Source organism: Trichosurus vulpecula, chromosome 8 (assembly GCF_011100635.1).
Source record: "Trichosurus vulpecula isolate mTriVul1 chromosome 8, mTriVul1.pri, whole genome shotgun sequence".
Taxonomy (NCBI): Eukaryota; Metazoa; Chordata; class Mammalia; order Diprotodontia; family Phalangeridae; genus Trichosurus; species Trichosurus vulpecula.
The window spans coordinates 77,250,074-77,268,004 of record NC_050580.1 but is presented as its reverse complement, the minus strand read 5'-3'; the positions used below and the strand labels follow the sequence as shown (position 1 = coordinate 77,268,004).

At 43.4% G+C, this 17,931-nt stretch overlaps 1 protein-coding gene across 2 annotated transcripts in view; it reads right to left on the bottom strand.

Moving 5' to 3' along the window:
* The window catches only part of CRTAC1 (cartilage acidic protein 1), a 181,688-nt gene that overhangs the window by 137,738 nt on the left and 26,019 nt on the right, over positions 1-17,931 (bottom strand). For both annotated transcript variants that reach the window (XM_036737084.1, XM_036737085.1), the window contains exon 2: positions 9,456-9,667. In XM_036737084.1, coding sequence (XP_036592979.1) covers positions 9,456-9,667 — 212 coding nt within the window. The remainder of the gene's footprint in view (positions 1-9,455; positions 9,668-17,931) is intronic.

The following is a 17,931-nucleotide window of genomic DNA, read 5'->3' as shown; positions in this document are numbered from 1 at the left end:
TGTAGCAATGATGCCTTTCTAACACCAATGATACTGTATTTCAGGGTGAAGAGTATGCAGGCAGCATTATGTAAGAGAAAGAACTCTCCCTTAGGCACAAGAAAACCAAACTTCAAATCTTGGCTTTCAACATACTAGCTGTGCAATGTTGAACAAGTCATCTGATATCTCTGGTTCTCAATTCCTTCTGCTGCAAAATGAGGGGCTTTGATTAGATCAGGGCTGCTTAACGTGGGGTCCATGGACCCCCTAATAGGTACGTAGATAGATTTCAGGGGATCCATGAACTTGGATGGGAAAAAAACCTACATCTTTATTTTAATGACCCTTTGGTTTCCTTTATAATCCTGTTATTCTTGAGAAGGAGTCTAAAGGTTTCACCAGACCACGAAAGGGGTCCATAACATTATTATTAAGAATAAACCCCTTGGACTAGATGGTCTCTCAAGTCTCTGCTGGCTGCAAAACTGTATAATATATCATTTTTTCTAAATATATTTTTGCAGATGAGATTTTTAAGAACGTCATCCTGGTCCAAGTTAAGAAGTGCAAAGAGTCAAAGCCAGTTTAATTGTCATAAGCCAGCTTTTAACATTATTAGCTTCTTCTGCAGAGGCAGAAATAATGTTTTCTTCCTTTAGATTAATTTATTCTAAATAGGAATCGTTTGGGCATTGAAAAAGAAAGAAAAAAAACTCATCTTTCTTTTCTAGTTCATGGATAAGTAGAAAAAATAGGTTAAAGATTGAGCTGGCTACACAAACCAATATTTTAAATTTCTTATGTCAATGTGAATGAAATTAACATCTTCTAAAAACACACATTTCTGACAAAGTTAAAAACTACACCTTCTTTTGTTCAATGATTATATATCTCTGTGGTAGAGAGAGAAAACCATCCAGCATACATAAATGGTGCCTTACTTAAGTAAGAGGCAGAGCTAGGGTGTAATGGGTTGGGCCCTGGCTTTGGAGCTGGAGGCCTTGCATTGTATCCTGGCACTGCTATTTACTAGCTGTGTGGCACTAAGCAAGCCTCTTCTGTGTCATGCTTTCTTTATTTGGCAAACAAGGGGCTTGAACTAGGTGGGGTGTGCGGGATCTGGCTCCAAACAGCTAGCAAATGACTTTTATATTTTCAGTGTGGTCATTTAGACCTTACAAGCTACAAATTAGAGCTTGATTTATTGTTTTGTTGATTGTCTAGACTTAAGAAAGTGATGAAGGAAATGTTAACGATGAAGTTTAAACTTACAAGTGTATCCATTGCATGTTTTTTTTTCTTTCAGAGAGCCTGTTGTTAAGTGTTTACCAGCATGCCCCTTGTATTTCTATATTCCCTTCCTGCTCTTAAAGTTACGAGAATCTCATGTAAATGTTTTATTTCTGATGAGAGGGATGTCCTTCCAGAGCAGCAGACCAAAAGCATTCTCAAAATATTCATAAATAGTCTGTTGAATTGCAGAGGATTCACCTCACAAGAAACTGAGTGGCTGCTTCAAATCATATTTGACATATAAAACCAGGATCGATTTTCCAATGCGACTGTAAAATTAGACAGGAAGCATATCAAAAGAAGCTATTGTTTTAAAGTACAGCATTGCCCTTTAAAGGAAACCACTCCCTGAGCTGTGAAGAGGATGGCATGAAACTTCAGAGCTGGAAGGCCCCTCCTAAAGATTGTCCAGCCCAATCTTTTAATTTACAGACAAGGAAACTGAGGCACAGAGAGATCAAAGTGATTCGCCTAATAGGTATTAAAACTTTATTAACAAGCATGAACTTAGTTCATTTTGGGGAGGGAAGGGGCACAAAGTTGGGGGGCGGGGTAACTAACTAGTGATGTAAATACCAATTTAACCATATAGCTAGTTTCAATTCAATTCAAGCCTTTATTAACTGCCCAAGCACTAAACCAGGCACAGGGACACAGTGACAATCGTCATTGTCTTGCCCTCAAGAAACTTCTATGTTACATTGTTAATTTGATCTATGTTCCTGTTGGTTGGCAGAAGATCACCTCAGACCTTTGGGAATAAAAAGGAAGTAGCAGTTTCTACAAAGGATGAGAATGGCAAAACCAGATTTTTTTAGTCTGCTGATATGAGCCCCTGGAGTGGTCACTTTTCCTAATGGGAGAAAGGGAAGCACCTGGCTTTCCAATTTACACATAGGGAGCCAGGGAGCAAAATCTCCAGTGACCAGGAGACATGTGTGCCTCTCTCCAAAATATAAGCCCATGCTACCCCATGGAACACATGGAAGAGACAATATGCCAAGAGAAATTTTGCACCTGCAGGTGAACAGATATGCAGTCAGCGTGCATAGGCACTCTCCCAGCAGAGGCTCTGAAAGCTGAGCCCAGACCATCCCCCCGGCTGATGGTGATGTAGACCCAAAGGGGGAAAAAACCCAGCACAAAAAAAGAGTGGTCAGTTTCTGTTCCTCCCTGAATCAGACACACTCGCACTCCCTCCATCACAATTAACAGGAGAATCTGAAACACAACAAACTCACCGGCAACATGCTCAAAATCAATGGCATCGATACCCAGAACTGAGATACCAAAAAAACCTATTTGAAGAGCAAACACTCAGAGCAGCAGCCCTCTGCATGCTGCAGAGAACAGATCACACAGCCTCCTAACAAAATCCACCACAAGGTCAATGGACCCAAGATGAGCTGAAATGCAGGTGCTTTCCAAAGGCCAACTATCTTGCTTCCATTCTATGTATAAACCCTCCACTTCATCAAATATAGGCTCAGCCATCAAACTGAGGAGCGGAGGATTTAGAGCTAGAAGGAAGGGATCGTACAGATGGACCTCGTCCAAATCTCTCATTTTATGGACAAGAAAACTGAGGCCAAAAGAAGTTAAAAGATTTGTCCAATATTACAGTAAAAACCCAAACAGGGACTAGACTCAGATTCTTTGACTCCAAGCTTTTCCACACTATCATGTTGCCTATAGACATCAGACCCCTGAAAAACAAGGCAATAATGAGAAGAAGGAAGAAGAGGAGGAGGAGAAGGAAAAGAAAGAGGAGGAAGAGGAAGAGGAGGAGGAGGAAGAAGGGGAAGGGGAGGGGAAAAGAAAGGGAGGGGGAGGGAGAGGAGGAGAAGGGAGAGGAGGCTGCAATGGAAAGCAGGTTAAATTAGGCAGGAGGAGAGCTAGGTTCTAGTCTAAATTCTTCTGTTAATCAGTTGTATGACCTTGGACTTCAGTTTTCTGAGCCTCAGTTGCCTTGTATGAAAGGTGGAGGTAGCCATCCCTTTAATTTACCTGAAGGCAGAGGATGGAATCAAGCCTCTTTCACCTCTAAGACTATTCATTCTATGAAATAAAGGTCTGGTTGTACTTGGAACGATCACCAGTGGACCAGAATCAGAATGAGGAACAAAGTCACTGTCAATGTACCTTAATTCCAGTCTTCCTGTATTAGTCAATAAGTCAACGAGCATTTATTAGGCACATACTATGTGCCTATAGAGGCAGCTAGATGGCTCAGTGGCCTAGAGTCAGGAAGACCTGAATTCAAATCCAGCCTCAGATACTGTGTGACCCTGGGCTAGTCACTTAACCTGTTTACCTTAATCCACTAAAGGAGGAAATGGCAAACCACTCTAGAATCTTTGCCAAGAAAACTCCATGAACAGGATGGTGATGAAGAGTAGGACATAACTGAACAACCGAATGACAACAATACTCCAGGCACTGGGCTAAGAATTAGGGATACAAATATAAGTAAAAACAAAGACAGTCCCTGCCCTCAAGGAGCTTACATTCTAATGGGGGGATACAACACATAAAAGGGAGCTGAAAGAAGGTACCTGGCCTTCCCCAAAATGGAGTTCATGGGAGGAGTTCACCTATGAGAGAAGGCACTGCAGGGATGGAAGGGGAAGGAGGCAGCAGAAATGGTGGCAAAGTCTGGGAATGCAACGTCAGTGACTTAGGTTAGTTTCCCCCATCTCCCCCCAACCCCTAGGGCAACTAAACCTTGGAATGAATTACAAGAACTCTAAGATCTTTCCCTCTAAGTCTTGAAGACTGGGAGATAGTTTAGATGTGATTTTATTTCAAAGCAGTGGGTGGGCTAGATAATCTCATGAGGGTCAGTGGATCTTAAAGTTGAAAGAGACCTGAGAGATAATCCAGTCTAACCTTCATCTGATGGATGAATTTCCTTCTACAACAGCTTTGGTAAGTGCCCATCTGTCCTCTACTCCATAACTTTATATTCTAAGCATTTCTAGGTATCCGACTCTTGGTTATCCAGCCTAAAGTAAGGGAAACGATGGCAAATCATTTCTAACAGAAGATTCAACAGAAAAACATTCTGATAACATAAAAAGTTATTTTTACCTTTGGAGTTCATTTTTGTACTTAAATGAGCATGAGTGTGTCTAATGCTCTGGGAATTTACCACACTTCAAGCCAGATAATGAAGCCACAATGAAAGCCTGACTCAGGAACTAGAAAGCTGCCCAGTTTGATCATCCTGAACTCTGATTAATTTCTTCCCTGCTTCCTATTCCTTGCTGGGGACAGACAGCATCACCTCTCAGATGGATGCCTGTCAATGTGAACACCTCTAAAATTGATCTGAATGGCTCGTATGGTCTTTTCTGGGGAAGAAAGGTGGGATGGGGGGTTAAGCATTTTTTGTTGGAAGAGTGTTTCAAGGAACTGAACCAAGATCAGGAGAGGTGAAATTCTGTTTCATGTAGAATAGTCCCAAGATGGCAATCAGAGAAGAGGTGATAAACGTGCAAAATGGACTTCTAACTTTGTTGTAGATAACCCACAAAATAGATAACACATGACAACCTACTTCTCTACTGTTTAGGACATAGAAAAACTATTTCTTGAGCTCCCAGGGGAGGAAAAACTCCATTGAAAAAAGACATATCATCTTGACATAAGGGAAAATCATCTAGGAAATGGTCAAACAAGGAAGGTGAGCTGGTCGTGTAGCCAAAGTGAGGGATCTCAGTTGGATGGTACTATATTGGTAACTGACTTCAAAATGTTAGAGACCTGGAAGGCCTCTGGCAGAGTGGTCAGATCCTCTGTGAAGGATTTTTAGGAGGTTGCAGACATGAACTGGGTGGGATAAGGTGGTATGGATGGGTTGTACCTTTGGTGGGAGCACTTTGATGTATTTTACATTGATGAAATTATAGAGTGATTGAAATATAAGAAGGGAAAAAGACAAAAAAGAATCATTAGCATTTGGTAAGGAAAAAGAGGCAGTTTCTAGATACATGACAAGAAGTGCCTTCAAATCCAATGAATAAGAACCTGGGGGTAGCATGTGGGAGAAGGAATGGGTACTTGATATGGAAAGCCCACAAATGCTCAGTCCTGGCTGTATTGACCTCAGTAAACTTGTGTACCTTGCTACGGTGGTCAACTGATCATCTTTGAAACATGAGGGACAAAAAGACTAAAAAGCTCTCAGCAAAATCCCTTCCCAGAGAAAGGGAGGACAGGAGAAGGTCTTTGAAAGAGGACCTCCCAGTTGTTGGATTTTTTTTATTCTTGTTCTTTGCTCCTGAAAGACGAGTTGTGAGAGGTATAATATGGCCCGTGACTTTGCTATTTCAGTTTGCCTTTGAGGTAGCTGCCAAGGGGCTATAAATCAAAAGAGAAAAAAAGCAAGCGAGCAGCACCAGGCTGTCTTTGCTTCTTCCCTTGAAGCTTAGATAAAGTCTACTCAACTGTGCAAACCCCGGGCTCTCTCTATGGAATGCTGGGAGAGGGACCTTGCTGGTCCCTGAAAATTGAACAGGGAAAAACTGAGATCAGCTGAGTGGTCAGGACAGAAGGTCTAAGGAGCATTCCCCATGCAGCATGAGAGCTGGCCATGCAGCTGGGAGAGGAGCACAACCACAGTCTGCTGTTAGAGAAACTTTTGGGGTAGAGGGGGTCCCAAGAGCACAGCATGGCAGAACTATTTATTGATTGTTTTAAGAATATGTTTTTTCCTGAGCTTAGCACTCATCAAATAAAACTAGCATTTCAATATACATAGTGGATGAGAGAGAGAGAGAGAGAGAGAGAGAGAGAGAGAGAGAGAGAAGAGAAGAGAAGAGAAGAGAAGAGAAGAGAAGAGAAGAGAAGAGAAGAGAAGAGAAGAGAAGAGGGGAGAAGAGAAGAGAAGAAAAGAGAAGAAGAGAAGAGGGGAGAAGAGAAGAGAACAAAAGAGAGGAGAGGAGAGGAGAAAGGAGAGAAAGAGAAGAGAGGAGAAGAGGGGAGAAGGGGGAAAAAGGGAGATCATATACAAAAGAGCAAGCCTCTATTACGTACAGCTTGCTTTTCTTTTAAGATAGTAAGTTAGCACTTAGAGTTTTAAGGTTTGTATAATATAATATATAACATATAATCATAGTTATATATTAATATAATAATGTTACTTATATATTATAATATAATAATATATTATCATTCGATCTTCTCAACAAGATAGCGCCAGTCAGGTGCTAGTATTATTCCATTTTACAGATGAGGAATTGTGGCTGAGAGAGGTTACATGACTTGTTCAGAGCCACATGGCTAGTAATTATCTGAAGCAGGATTTGAACTGAGGTCTTCTTGACTACAAGTTCAGCATTCCATCACCTGCATCACCTAGTTGCCTACATAGTACACTCAACGTAACTTTCAAAGCTGACCTGTTGATCTGTGATTCTTTTTCTCCTTCTTTCTGTTCTCTTCTAGGCATTACAATTTTTTCTTTTCTTTTCTTTCCTTTCTTTCTGTCTTTTTCATTGCTATCCTTCTGTCATTCACTCACTCTTCCTCCCCTTCCCCCCGCCCTGAGCCATTTAAGGACCAGAAGGGATAGAGCCATAGAAGCAGCCTTGAAAACACAGCTCTCCTCCCTGGAACTATTACTCCACTTTGTTCATTGACTCAGAAACTTTCTTCCTTGGTCTTCTGTCTCAACTTTGGTGGCTCAAACCCTTTGTTGCAGGAGTCAATTCCATTCAATAAACATTTATTAAATGACTATTATGAGCAAGGCACTGTGTGAGCTGCTGAGCCACATGGGTAAAAAAAAAATCGACAATTAAAAAGTCCCTGTCATTGAGAAGCCAATGCGCTATTGGGAGATACAACATGAAAACAGATAAATAGATCCAAGCTAGCTGGAGAAGAGAGGGAGTGTCAATGACTAGGGGGATCACGAAAGGCTTCCTGGAGAAGGTAGCACCTGAGCTGAAGCTCAGGAGGTAAGAAAGGAATGCTTTCTGGATCTGAGGGACAGTCTGTGCAAAGGCAAATGGAGGTTAAGTGACTTGTCCAGGGTCATACAGCTAGCAAGTGTCTGAGGCCAGATGATCCTAGGCAAAGTCACCTTATCTCTTAACTCAGTTTGCTTAACTCTAAAATGGGGAGAAATCATAGCACCTCCCTCCCAGGGTTGTTGTGAGGATCAAAGGAGATAATATTTGCAAAGTGCTTAGCAAAATGCTTATTCCCTTCCCTTAGCACATAGTAGGCACTTAATAAATGCTTATCCCTTCCCTTAGCACATAGTACATAGTAGGCATTTAGTAAATGCTTATTCCCTTCCTCTTCCCTTCTCTGCAACTTCACGCCTTAGAGAGTTGTCTGAGGGTACCGAAAGGTTAAGTAGCTTGCCCAGGGTCCACAGCTAGGGTGCCAGGGAGACAGGACTTAAGCCCAGGTCTTCCTAATCCATTCACTGTATCACCTGTCTCTCTCTCTCTCTCTCTCTCTCTCTCTCTCTCTCCTCTCTCTCTCTCTCTCTCTCTCTCTCTCTCTCTCTCGTGTGTGTGTGTGTGTGTGTGTGTGTGTGTGTGTGTGTGTGTACATGCATTCTTTCTCTTCCTCCTTTTCCCCCTCCCTTCTTCCCCTTCTTATTCTGTCCTCCTCTCACTTTCCCTCCCTCTCTCCCTTCCCCTAACCTCTGGATCTTGGATCTCACCTATTTGAATACTCCTTAGAAAAATACAAATGATAACTTGAGAATGCCTTCCCATTCTGTGCAGCTCTTATCTATGTCCAACCAACTTGAAGTAAGGCCCAAGTTCCAAAACTGGCATTGTTAGTGCCCTCTGACCTCTTTTCTGCTACTCTGCCACCATTACTGCAGAAGCAGAAGGCCCCACACAGGTATGTTTGTACATATATGTATATGTAAAAACATATGTGCTCAAGACTACATCCATACATGTGCACCTGCAAGGGCAGAGGAAGACATGACTTACCCTTCCCACGCATCCAGAATAAACACAATGGTATCTTTCTTGGTGATGGGCCTCGAGTCAGGAAGACTCATCTTCCTGAGTTCAAATCTGGCCTCAGACACTTTCTAGCTATGTGACCCTGGGCAAGTCACTTCACCCTGTTTGCCTCAGTTTCCTCATTTGTAAAATGATCTGGAGAAGGAAATGGTGAACCACTCCAGTATCTTTGCCAATAAGTTAAATTAATTTTAATGCTATATCATTTGATTATTAATATTAATTTGTAATAGTCCCTTCTCTATTTAAAATCCCCACTTAGTTTTAGCTCACAAAGGAAAACCATTTCCAGAAACAGAGAAATGTGGTCATTCACCAGCCCCTCCCAGGACCTGGTCTGGGACTCTCTGTCTATCCCATAAACAAAAGCTAAACTGAGCTGGTTCTTGCTACCAAGAAGAGCCTTTCTTGTGATCTTGGTCCCTTCATCAGAGTTTGGGGAAGCCTGGCTCATGAAGGTGAAATACAGCCAGAGAGATCCCAATCCAGAAAGGCTTTGCTTGCCCAGACTTCTGGAGGCTGCTAAAATCCATGACCAAGCCTCATTCCCCAGCTAACCTCCTCCCCTTGAGGATGAAGAAATAAGGAGGGGCTGAAGACTCTTAGCCCACATCCTCATAAAGTGTCTGCCGATTAGGGTTGCCTTTTTCTTGTCAGGGGAAGGCCCAATAATGTGCTGTCAGGAAGACAGGTGGGCATTTAAGACAACCCAAGATCCTGCCTCTTGGTCTTTGGTTACTGGGAGAAACCACTGACCATTAATTTGTTTATTATTGACTAGTCTAATTAATAAATTTGTCCAGACGCTGTCTCTCGGAATTTAGTTTGCAACACCAAGAAAATTCTAATGGGGTCGCAAAAAATTGGACATGATTGAAACAACTGAAGAAGAACAACGACAAACTTCCTTGTGCCCAGTACAATTCCAGAAACCCCAGGAGGCCGGGGAGCCAGTATGAAGAAGGATTAAAGTCACCTCTGCTGCCCAGACAAAAAGGAAATACCAGCAGCCTACACACCCAGGGAGTCAGAGTGGAAAGAGAAGGAGGTTGCCTGAGCCAGGGCACCAAAGTTTTCAGTGGGGTAATTCTGCTCTGGATTGGCTATTTCTGCAGAGTTATCCCTGCAAGAGGCAAATAGAGGACTCTCGGTAGGAGGCGAGAAGAAAACGGTACCTACCCTGCCACCACGATCTCAAAGTCCCCATCGTGGTCTACATCGGTGACGGCCACACCGTAGTTGAGCTGGGTAGGGTTGCTGTCATAGTCGGGCGGTAGGACAGAATTGGTGACTGCAGTAAACATGGGCTCGGCTCTCTGGGACCCCTCACTGGGAGGCAGGAACCACCCTGGCAGCAGCAGCAGCAGCAGCAACGGCATCCTCAGCAGCATCTGAAACCAAGGCCAACAAGCTTCAAAGGGAGGCCATTGATCTTGGGAAGGGCCGGGGCCCAGACGGGTTTTTCCCGTATAAATAGGATATGAATAAAACACATCTGGCCACTACACAAGAAGCTTAATCAACAACCAAGACATTCAAATCCAAGCAATGGAAGGAGACAAAGGAAAAGAGAAGATCACAAGGACAGAAAGTGGAAGCTGGAAAGGATCTCAGAGGCTCTCCAGTCCAAACCCTTCATTTTCCAGATGGGGAAACTGAGGCCCAAAGGGTTAAGTGACTTGCACAGGGTCACACAGGTAGTAAATAGCAGAGCATGAATTCAAAGCCAGGTGCCCTAACTCCAAATCCAGATCTCTTCCCACAGTGTCATGCTGTCTCAATATCCTAGTGATTCAGGTCAAGGCAGCCAAAGTCAGTAGGGGTCAACAGCAGTGAAGGAGACTTCCGTAGATGGTATTTGTTCCAACAATGAGGGGCTAGGTAGCAGAGTACTGGGCCTGGAGTCAGGAAGACTCATCTTCCTGAGTTCAAATCTGGACTCAGACACTTACTAGCTGTGTGACCCTGGGAAAGTCACTTTACCCTGTTTGCCTCAGTTTCCACATCTATAAAATGAGCTGGAGAAGGAAATGGCAAACCATTCCAATATCTTTGCCAAGGAAACCCCAAATAGGGTCGCAAAGAGTCAGACATGACCAGAAAAAGACTGAACAACAACATTCCCACAAGCAGCCAAGAAGGAATTTACCATTTGATACCTCTTTGAGCCAGCTTACACCCCCAGCCCAGGGCCCTGCCTTTAAGACCAGGAAACAAAGTCATTGCAGCCAGGGCAGACATTCCAGCAGAATCTAGCTGGCACTGCATCAGTCACTTGGAGAAATTAAACCATCTTATGCGTGTTTTATTATAAATTAATTATGTATAATACATTGTATAATTCATTATTATATCTCTAACATAACTCACAGTGTTGCCAAGCTGCCTGGGGCCATGGGAAGGGATGGCACACACCCAAGAGACAGATGCAGAGGGCCAAAGTAGGAACTCCCTCCCTCTCCATGCTAGAACAAGGGAGACACTTAAGTTCCTATAGATAGCATCAACCTGGCTATTCTTGTAGGCACAAGAAACCACACTGAGGGGACTAAAGGCCCAGCTGGAACCCATCCCACAACTGCTGCCCGGACCAAATCCCCCGAAGAGGATGTCGTGGCTGTTTGCTTCCAGAAGGCACCTCACCTCTTTTTGATGGAACAAATCCTGCTGGCGTGTCAGAGCATTTGGGAGAAATCAGCCAGCAAGATCTGGGGCTGAGTGAGTCTGATGTCTTAATGAAGGGGAATACAAATGAAGACGGTCCTCACGTGGGGAAGCAGACACACACATGCCTCTAACTAGGCAGGAGGCTTTAATAACCCGATGAACAACTAGGATCTCACAAGGGCCAGAGGACTATGCTGCTTCACTGGGGTAAAGAGAACAGGATCCGAATCCTGGCTCAGGCACTTACCAGCTATGTGACCATGGGCAAGTCATGGGATTGCAGATTTACAAGGAGAATAGGCCACATAGTACAACCTCCTCCTTTTTTGAGCTGAAGATTCAAAGACCCCTGGGAGGTTACTAACTCGCCTAAAGGCATACAGGAAGCTAAGTGTCTGAGATGGAATTTGAATTCAGGTCCTCTGACTCCAGAGCCTTTCTTTCCACTTCATTTTTGAAGAGGACCAATGACATCACAGGGTGACGTCTTGGCTTGGGCGTAAATTGGGTTTAAGTGAGGCAGATCTGCACGAAGTCGTCAGCCTCACTCTCTCTTCCTGAGTCATCTAAGTCCAGTGGCAGGACAAACATCAGGACAAGGGGCAATGGCCCAGGATGAACATCATTTACCTTCTTGGAGGACCAGGTTCCCCACCCATAAATTGAGGCGGGTTGGAGTAGATAATAATAGCTAACATTAATAGAGTACTGTAACATTTGTAAAGCACTTTATATTCACTTTCGTTTGATCCTCACATTACAACAGATATCACCCCCATTTTACAGATGAGAAAACTGTGAGAGGCTGAGTGGCCTGTTCATAGTCACATTCATCCCTCAGGTTCTTCCTGGATCTAAATTCTGTGATCATAAGACATCTCCCAAGAGGAAAAGAAAAAGTAGATTTTACCCCTTGGGCCTCAGTTTCCTCACCTATGAAACAAAGTCAGGCCAGATGACCTCTAAGGTCCCTTAAACCTGTAAATCCTTCAAACTTCAGTTACTGGTCAGAAAATTGCTTCTAAGATGACTCTTAGAGAAGAAGATTCTAATCTCATCTTCAAAGGGAAAGCAATGGATGTTCCCCAAATCACTAGGAAATCTATAGGGAATAACAGCTTTTATTTTGTTGCTGTAGGGGATCATAGAGTTGGTGATAAAGAGCTCTTACAGGTCATCTAATTCAGCTTTCTCTTTTTACAAATGAGGATACTGAGTTTCGGAGAGGTTAAATCCAGCATGGAATAATAGTTAGTATTTGTAATGTTAATGGAACAGGGAGGTCTTCCCTGTCCATTAATAGGCCTATGTGACCCCATGTTTTCAGTCACAGCTGTGATACATGTTGAGTCACATAGAGCCCATTGGGCGAGGAACTTGCCTAAGGAGGAGCTTGCTTAGGGGGAGATTTGCTTATGGGGAAGCTTGTTTGCAGGGAGGCTTTCACACCTGTTGGCACTAAACTAGTTAGGCACTGAGTCACGAGGGTTGTGATGCCTTCTGGCTCTGAGAAGTGTACGTATATTCTGAGGTTGGTATTTTGCTTTGGGGGTTCACTTATGAGAAGGGTCTTTTGATTCCCTGGATGGGACTCCGAGTAGCCATTTGTTCAGAGCCCCACCTCCCCCACTGCCCAGATGTATCTGTGCTCCCCCAATCCAGTGGTGTATGTAGGTGGTTGTATTACTCAGACAGCTGGAGCCCTGTCCGTTGATCTTTGTGCTAATTTCTCTGCTTGTATTTTCTCCACATTCAGGATGCTGACCTTTCCCCTGGACTAGTGAATGTAATTAAAGTAAGATTGTTGACCCCTTTTAAAGTTGCTTTCCTTTAAAAGCAGATCAAAGAACCTGGGCTAGCAGGCCATCCTGAGTGTGCCAGGGTGCTTGTTGCTACAGTATTGTATTTGGATTCGGTTAGACCAGGGCTTGAATCCTCTGACACATGTTATCTGTATGATTATGGGAACATCACGTGACTTCTCTCAGACTCAGTTTCCTCGTCTGTGAAATGGGCCTAACTCACAGGGTTGTTGTGAGGCTCACATGAGACAATGCATGTAAAGTGCCTTGCAAACATTAAAGTGCTATATAAATCGACCAATGGGAATGCTAATATTGTCCAAAGTCACCCAGAGTCAGGATTTGAACCCAGATCCTTATAATTCCAAATCCGGTACCTTTTATGATCCACCACAAAAGGATAAGAAATAAACCTATTCAAGAACTTTAGAACTCTGTGATGTTGCTTTAATTTTGTGACAGATTGTATCTTTGAGTCTGTCCACTTGTTAAATGAATTTATACGGCTGTTAAGAGAGTTATATTGTCATAGGATCCCTGGTTGCGAGCTGGAAGGGACCTCGGTGGTCTTCTGGTCCAAACTCCCTCCCCAGTTTTACAGACGAGGAATCGAAGGCCTTCCTTCTCTGCAGTACAAAATGACCTGACGGATCCTTACCATGAAATCTAACTTTTAAAGGCTATGTTTCTGCTCCAGAGACACAGTGCCTCCCCTCGCCCCCTGTCGTTCTCAGACTCAGACCCAACCTCCCCCCCTCCTCCCCCCGACTCTGTTCTCAACTTTTTTAAAAGCTCTTCTCTTCGATGTGTTTTTAAAAGTATTACCTCCTTCAGTCTTCAAAACAAGCCTGTGAGGTATTGTTACCCTAATTTTACAGATGGTACAACTGAGGCAGAGAGGGATTAAGATTATACTCTAAAACTAGTACAGGCTTCTGAGGTCAAATCTGAACTCAAGTCTCCCTGATTCCAAGTGAGGCATTCTGGCCCCTTGGCATTTGTACTTGCTTCTTGAAGATGTCTAAACAGTTACCCAGCTATTTCCTCGAAGGTCACAAGGAAGTCATTGATTGTATCCTAGAATAGGAGTGGCTACCAATTGTCTGCCATCCTTGAGGAGTTCAAATTCGCTAGGTAGCGTAGTAGATGGAATGCCAGACTTGGGAGTGAAGAAGACCCGAGTTCAAATTCTGCCTTAGACACATACTAGCTGTGTGACCTTGGGGAAGTCACATAACCCCTCCTCGGCCTCAGTTTCCTTATCTCTTATAGGGGTACGATAACAGCCACAACCTCTCAAAGATGTTGCCTCCTAATTGAACACTATCATAAGGACCAAATGATATAACATATGTAAAGTGCTTTGTAAATCCGAAGGCACTATACAATCGCTAGCTATTATTATCAGCCGTTAGGGAATGGATTATGTATTATCAGAACAAGTCATTCTCAGCAGTCCCCTATTTTGCTGTGAATAGCCACTTTTCTCTTTCTCTTTGTGCATTGGCCCTGCTCCACAGGAGGAGAGATGAGAGGGAAAGAAAACTCCTATATCAGTGAGGTAGGGAAAATGGGGCGCTACATGGTCTAGAACTGGAAGACCGTGATGGTGGCACCATACGCTGTGCGTAATATCTAGCGACAGGTCTACAGGATACGGGATGTGAAGGACAGCTATTTGAAAAGAAACACAGAGTGTCTCTTGGCTCTCAGCAGCCTAAACCCGGCGGTAAAAAAGAGTGTTTGGTGAGAGTTCTTGTAGATATTATCCCCATCTTACAGATGAGAAAATCAAGAGAGGGTGAGTTGGGAGTATGAAGGCAAGGGGATCAGTTGAGGCTGGGAGCAGCGGGGCAACTATGGCACCCAGTGTTTGACCTTGGGATTTTCCCCATCTTTATCATCACTGCGGTACAAAAAATCATGAGTGTCCATAGTAATATGGGCTATGCCTTGTTTAATAATCAGCTCTCCAAAAACATGGCACACAATTTTAAGTTTAATCTTTGTTATCATAAAGATTATTAATGTAATGCTTATTTACACAATAATGAAGATTACTAACATTTTCTCCAACACTTTTTAAAGTCTAAACCATCAACAAAACAATAAATCAAGGCCTGATTTGTAGCATTTGCCAATTTCCAAAGTGTAGATGATCACGGTGAACATTTAACAATTGGCTCTTACGAGCTGGTACGAGTCGGTTTTAGCACTCCCCTGCTTGCATTACTCCTGTGTCTCTATAAGGTGTGTGCCAGAATTGGGAAAGTAAGCCATGATGAGAGTTATGCTCCAGATCCAGCCGAGGGCTGCCTGTCTGAATTGTGCCAGCTGAGCTTGCTCCTTAATGCTCGTTCCCTAGAAAGGGTGCCCAGCAGTGGGCACTCCCTAACTATCAGGATTCTTTGCACTCTGGCCAAATGAGTCAGGTGGAACATAAACAAGGGAATGGGGGAAGAAGAGAAAAACAAAGTGACAAAGGCAAGAAAGAAAACAGAAGAACTGTCTTTACCAACCATTTTACTTGTAATTTCATCAGAAACCACTTCTTTAAGCCAAAACAAAGTGGTATTTACTGTATTTCCAGATTTGCCCCTAAAGAGAGGGTGGGGTCCTTGATAAGGAGCAAGGTAAGGAAGGATAGGGAGGCCCGGGTCCTATTCATTGAGGAGGGTGCTGTAGTTAATACAGATCACTTCATCCTGAGACTTAGCGTGTGAAAAGGGCCCCGAGTGTGAGGTTGCAGAAGTGAGGAGCTCTCATTGGCCATATGAAGTGGAGACAGACTCTAGACATCTCAACAGTTGGGAAATGGAGGGTGATAGTGGAGAAGAACAAGTATAAAAACTCTTTCCTTCCCCTCTAACGGGAGAGTAGGCAAAAGGCAGAGTGCTTCAGGGCCAGCATAGGATAGGATGGGAAAACACTGTTAATAAATGTCATCCTTCTTTCCCTAGTGCTGACGTTGCCAAGGATACAGTGAAGGAAGGTGAAATCCACCTATCCACCTGTGTCCTCATACTGTGTACATGTGGATGTCTACATTAATTCATAGCTACCAAGTAGTAGGGTTTGAATAATACTGTTCACTCATAAAAAAGAATTAGGGTATGAGACCATACTAAGTCACTTAAATTACTTAAGTAATAACTTTTTAAAATGGTTCACACTTATAGAACTTTACAGCTTTTAGAAGTACCAGATAACCAAGAACAAATCATTTTAGATTAACTTCATCTCCTTTTTGGGGGAATGAGGTCACTAGCCTGATGGATGAGGGGAATGGTACAAATACAGTTTAACTAGATCAAGCAAAGCATTTGACAAAGTCTCTCCTGCTATTCTTGTGGACAAACTGGAGACATGAAGTAGATGACAGCATAATTAAATTAATTCAGAACTGGTTGAATGGCTGGCTCATTGCTTTGGTTTGGACTTGGTGCCATCTTGAAAAGAGGTCTCCAGTGGAGTGCTCCAGGGATCTGTGTCCATTGACCCTGTGCTATTTAATATTTTGACCACTGACTTAGGTAAAGTCATGGGGAATATGCTTAGCAAATTTGCAGATGATACAGTGTTGGGAAGGAGAGTCAACATACTGGAAGACAGAGTCAGGACTCACAAAGATCTTGACAGGTTAGACAAAGTGTACTTAATTCAATGAGTATATATTAAGAGCCTACTGCGTGCAAGTCACTGGAGATACAAACAGAAAAAGGAAGCATTCCCTGTCCTCAGGGAACTTCTATTTTCCTAGAAAGGCTATATTATAGTCTCAGAATAAATCCTTTTATTAAGGGGGTTTGTTCTATGAAATTTGGATTCAGTCAAAAGGCTGTACTTGAGGACCGAGAGGGCCACACGCATGTGGCTTTGAGGCGGCAGGTTCCCCACCCCTGGGCTATAACGTATAACATACACACAAATAAATTTTTAAAAGTAAGTGGGACCTTGGAGGGGGCAATTTTGATGGAATTTTATGGATGGGGAGCAATATCACAATTGTTAAAGAAGTAAGAGGTGAGAAAGTCGAGGTCATGATCATCAATGGTTTTTCTTGGAGGTTAGTATCAAAAGTGAGGAGAGATATAGGATGATTGTCTGAGAGCATGGCAAGATTAGAAGAAGGTTTAAGAATGAGGGAAATCTGAGCATGTTTGGAGACATTAGGGAAGATGCCAGCAGACAGAGAGAATGATCGCAGTAGTCAGGAGGGGAATGTGATCGATGGCACAAGTAGTGGGGAAGCCTTGGCAACCTTTTCCTCTAAGACTGGAACAAAGTAGAGGAGAAAGGTGGATGCTGCCAGAGGGATTTGAGGTATAGAACTGAGTAGGAGAAGGAGCTTCCAAGGAATGATGCTTATTTTCTCAGTAAAGCATTAGGTGAGGTCCTCTGCTGAAAGAGCAAGGAAGGAGAAAGTGTAGGTGGCTTGAGGAGGGAGAACATTTCCAATAGCCACTTCAGGGAAAGCAAGAGCCGAATGCAAACAACAAAAAGATTGCCTCATTACAATAAAGGCCCAGCTGAGATTAGGCAACATAAGTCGTTGTAAGTAGTGGCTCCAATCAGCACCGTACAATGGCTTCCTCCAACAGAGTAAGCAAATGGGGAGCAGGAACAGAGGAGGTGCATGGTGGAGATAACCTAGGGCTGGAGTTTGGAAAGACATTAGCAATGCTAGGACAAAGGAACAGGAATTCAAAGATAGGGTGATGTTAACCGGTTAATTCTAAGGGAGGTCATTGAGGCCAGAGCAGGGTACAAGGAATGACTGAAGATGTTGGTTCAGAGGAGAGTAGGCTTAGGAGAAGTGAGGTGCAAGGACAGGTAGTTATAGTCTGAAGCATTTCAGAATTCTGAATTGCCACAATAGAGTTTGTATCAGTGACAATGAGATCGAGCACATGACTGGGCCTGTATGTGGCAGGTCGTGGGAGGAAACTGAGAACCTATGAACCTTCGGTATTTGAAGAGACCCAAACACATGGGCAGGGATTGGGGTAGAGAGGAAGCCTGAGAGGGGTACTATCTTCTATGGAGCCAGGTTTCCATGAATACAAGAAGGTGAAAGGAGTGAGAGAGGGAGAGGTCTACCAAGAAGGGCAATTTGTTAACAATAAAACAAGAGTCCCAGAGAGAACAATGGAGGGGAAGACAGAGAAACACAAATCTCATGAGAG